General features: G+C 39.8%; 1 protein-coding gene across 1 annotated transcript in view; it reads left to right on the forward strand.

Moving 5' to 3' along the window:
- Nucleotides 1–822: 822 nt before the first annotated feature.
- The window catches only part of PRDX4 (peroxiredoxin 4), a gene marked incomplete at its 5' end in the record, with an annotated part of 6,265 nt that continues 4,224 nt past the window's right edge, over nucleotides 823–2,863 (forward strand). The window contains 2 exons of the mRNA XM_010148472.1: nucleotides 823–940; nucleotides 1,950–2,066. Coding sequence (XP_010146774.1) covers nucleotides 823–940; nucleotides 1,950–2,066 — 235 coding nt within the window. The remainder of the gene's footprint in view (nucleotides 941–1,949; nucleotides 2,067–2,863) is intronic.

Below are 2,863 nucleotides of genomic sequence, written 5' to 3' on the forward strand. Positions count from 1 at the left end.
CAGCAGCATTTCCCCAGTTTCCTGGGGCTGTATGTCAGTGTCCTTGACACCACAAGTATATTCAGATCACCTTGTATCTCCAGCATACCTATCCTTTGTCTCAGAATTCACATTACTATGAAAACAGTACCTGGCAGAGTAACTTTTAATATTTTCAATTCAAGGTTAATCCCTCTTGACAGAAACAGTAAGCACACTTCATGCATTTTACTTGGATTTTTTTAACACAGCTATCTTCAAGTTACTGTTTGCTTAGGACCTGTAATCTAATAAATACACGCTGTGTTTTTAAGTGTTTGTCTCTAAACATGTCGTAACAAATATTTTGTTTGTGGACAGACTTGAATTCCCTTTATGGCTAAAAAAAATAGCAGCATGAATTTGAACCGTCTTAGGATCCTGATTCACAACAGCTGTTTGTAGCTAAATAGTGAGGGTTCCTGAAATCTTGCAACAGCTTTTCCTTCAGCCTAACAGGTGTTCTGCCATGAGCTGGTAGTGCACATGTGATCAGTTCAGCATGCCCAGATAAGGTTTGTGTGGCCTTGATTATCAGGGATTCAAAGGCCTCGTGTATAAGCACAAGTTGGTCAAATTATTTACTTTCCACCTGTACTGAAACCGACATTTCTTCATCATTGTGTAACCTCTGCCAGCTGTGAACTTTTCTAAGGTAAGAAAGTTTCACGATGTAACCGTGTGCAGGAGGTGGTTTTTCAAGCAAAAGGAAAAAGGGTTGCCCTTGCTCACAACTTGGCTAATGAACAGCTTGCTCCGAAGGTGTGCTTCGTGTTCTGACATTTAATGTTCTTCGCATTTCAGTCTCCAAGCCAGCACCTTACTGGGAAGGAACAGCAGTCATTAATGGAGAGTTTAAAGAGCTGAAACTAACAGATTATGAGGGAAAGTACCTTGTCTTCTTCTTCTATCCTCTTGACTTGTAAGTAAGACCACCACAGACATACCAAGGCTGAGTGCAGCTACACCAGACTTGTAATTTATTAATTGTTCTCTTTTTTTGAGGTCTTGGGTTTTTTGTTTGGTAAGGGTTTGGGGGAGAAGAACGGAGCGACAGAAGAAAATACGTTCTTTGCATTTGTGTTTTCATCGTGGTAAAATGATGATTTCATCATTGGTAAAATTGTAAGACAATTTTTTGTCCCGATAAGCATGTCCACTGAAATAACTTTCAGTCTGCAGCAACCTTTATGTTCTGTATGATGCTGTAAATCACTGCTGCAAACAGAAGACAGCATCCCATCTGTATATTTCCAGTGTGTGTACAGGGCATTAAGAGATGACATTTTCCCTTTAAGTTCTTCCCAGGACACCCTAAGAACATCTAACATTACCTTCCTTCATTTAGAATGCCAGTAACTTCACTGGTTGAGTGAAAACACCTCTGCTTTCTACTAGATAATCCCATTCTTTTCCACAAAATGAAGGAAAGGGGGCAGAGATGCCTAACTAGCATAACAGTATAAAGGAAATAATGTAGATCTTGGCCCTTAGCTTCATGGCCCTAGAAACTGTGATCTTTATCACTTTATTTCTTCTGTAGTGGAAAAAGTTCAAGTCAGACTAGCTAAACTTTGCAGACATGCCTGGTAACAAGAAATTTTAGTATGTTCCTCTGAAAAAAATTGGCATATTATGCTTAAATTCAGCCACTCATAGAGCCTAAAAGAAAGTAACTAAAAAAACTTGAATATAGATTGTAAGCTAACTGTAGGTTTACAATCTTCTTCAATGATAAACGGTTTATAACTAAGGTAGAGTCTGATGCTGGAAGCTTTGTGAAGCAGCATTTTGCTTAAATACTTGAAGAAGCAATGAAAAAACAAGTAAAAGGTGAAATCATTTATGATAAAGCCACCATTTTAAGTTAAACAGAGCATTTACTGGATGTCTCGTGAAATTTTGACGTTGTCTGGTTTTAAATTATCTAGTACGTTTGTATGCCCGACCGAGATCATCGCCTTCAGTGACAGAATTGAAGAATTCAGAGCAATAAATACTGAAGTAGTAGCCTGTTCCGTGGACTCAAAGTTCACACACTTAGCATGGTATGTATCTTATCCTCGTCTTTTACTAGAAATTATTCATGGGTCTATCTGTGTCCCCCAGATTTGCAGCCTGTGTAGGTATTCCATCATGTAAAAACATGATGCTATTGATACACGTGTTTAATAGTTTTCAGTGGTAACAATTTTTAACCCTAGCCTCTGGAAGTGCCTTTACCTCAGATGCTTGTTTCAATATGTACTGCTTGAAATACATCATCTCTCACTCCAAAAAAAAATACTTAGAAAAGAAAAACTGAGATAAGGATGCAATCATAGAATCACAGAATGGTTTGGGTTGGAAGGGACCTTAAAGACCATCCAGTTCCAACCCCCCTGCCATGGGCAGGGACACCTTCCACTAGACCAGGTTGCTCAAAGCCTCACCCAGCCTGGCCTTGAACACTTCCAGGGATGGGGCATCCACAACATCTCTGGGCAACCTGTTCCAGTGCCTCAGCACCCTCTCCGGGAAGAACCTCTTCCTGATATCTAATCTAAACCTCCCCACTTTCAGTTTAAACCCGTTACCCCTTGTCCTGTATCTGTAAATATCTATCTGCAAGTATGTGTAAAGGCGTTGCACTGTCCCGGTTCGTGAGCACAGCAGTATAAAGCGAATGTGGCTGGTAAGAAAGAGGTCACTATTAATAGATGTGGCCAAAAACTGTGAAAGATCTACTGAACATTATGCTCAAACCATAAATAGTATTCGTGTCCCTTGTGTGCAGAAGAAAAATGACACTTGCACTAAAGCCTTCTGTCTGTGCTGCTCTGCCTTGTAGCTTTTAACTTTGTGT

Source organism: Eurypyga helias, unplaced genomic scaffold, assembly GCF_000690775.1.
Source record: "Eurypyga helias isolate BGI_N326 unplaced genomic scaffold, ASM69077v1 scaffold14060, whole genome shotgun sequence".
NCBI classification, from domain to species: domain Eukaryota; kingdom Metazoa; phylum Chordata; class Aves; order Eurypygiformes; family Eurypygidae; genus Eurypyga; species Eurypyga helias.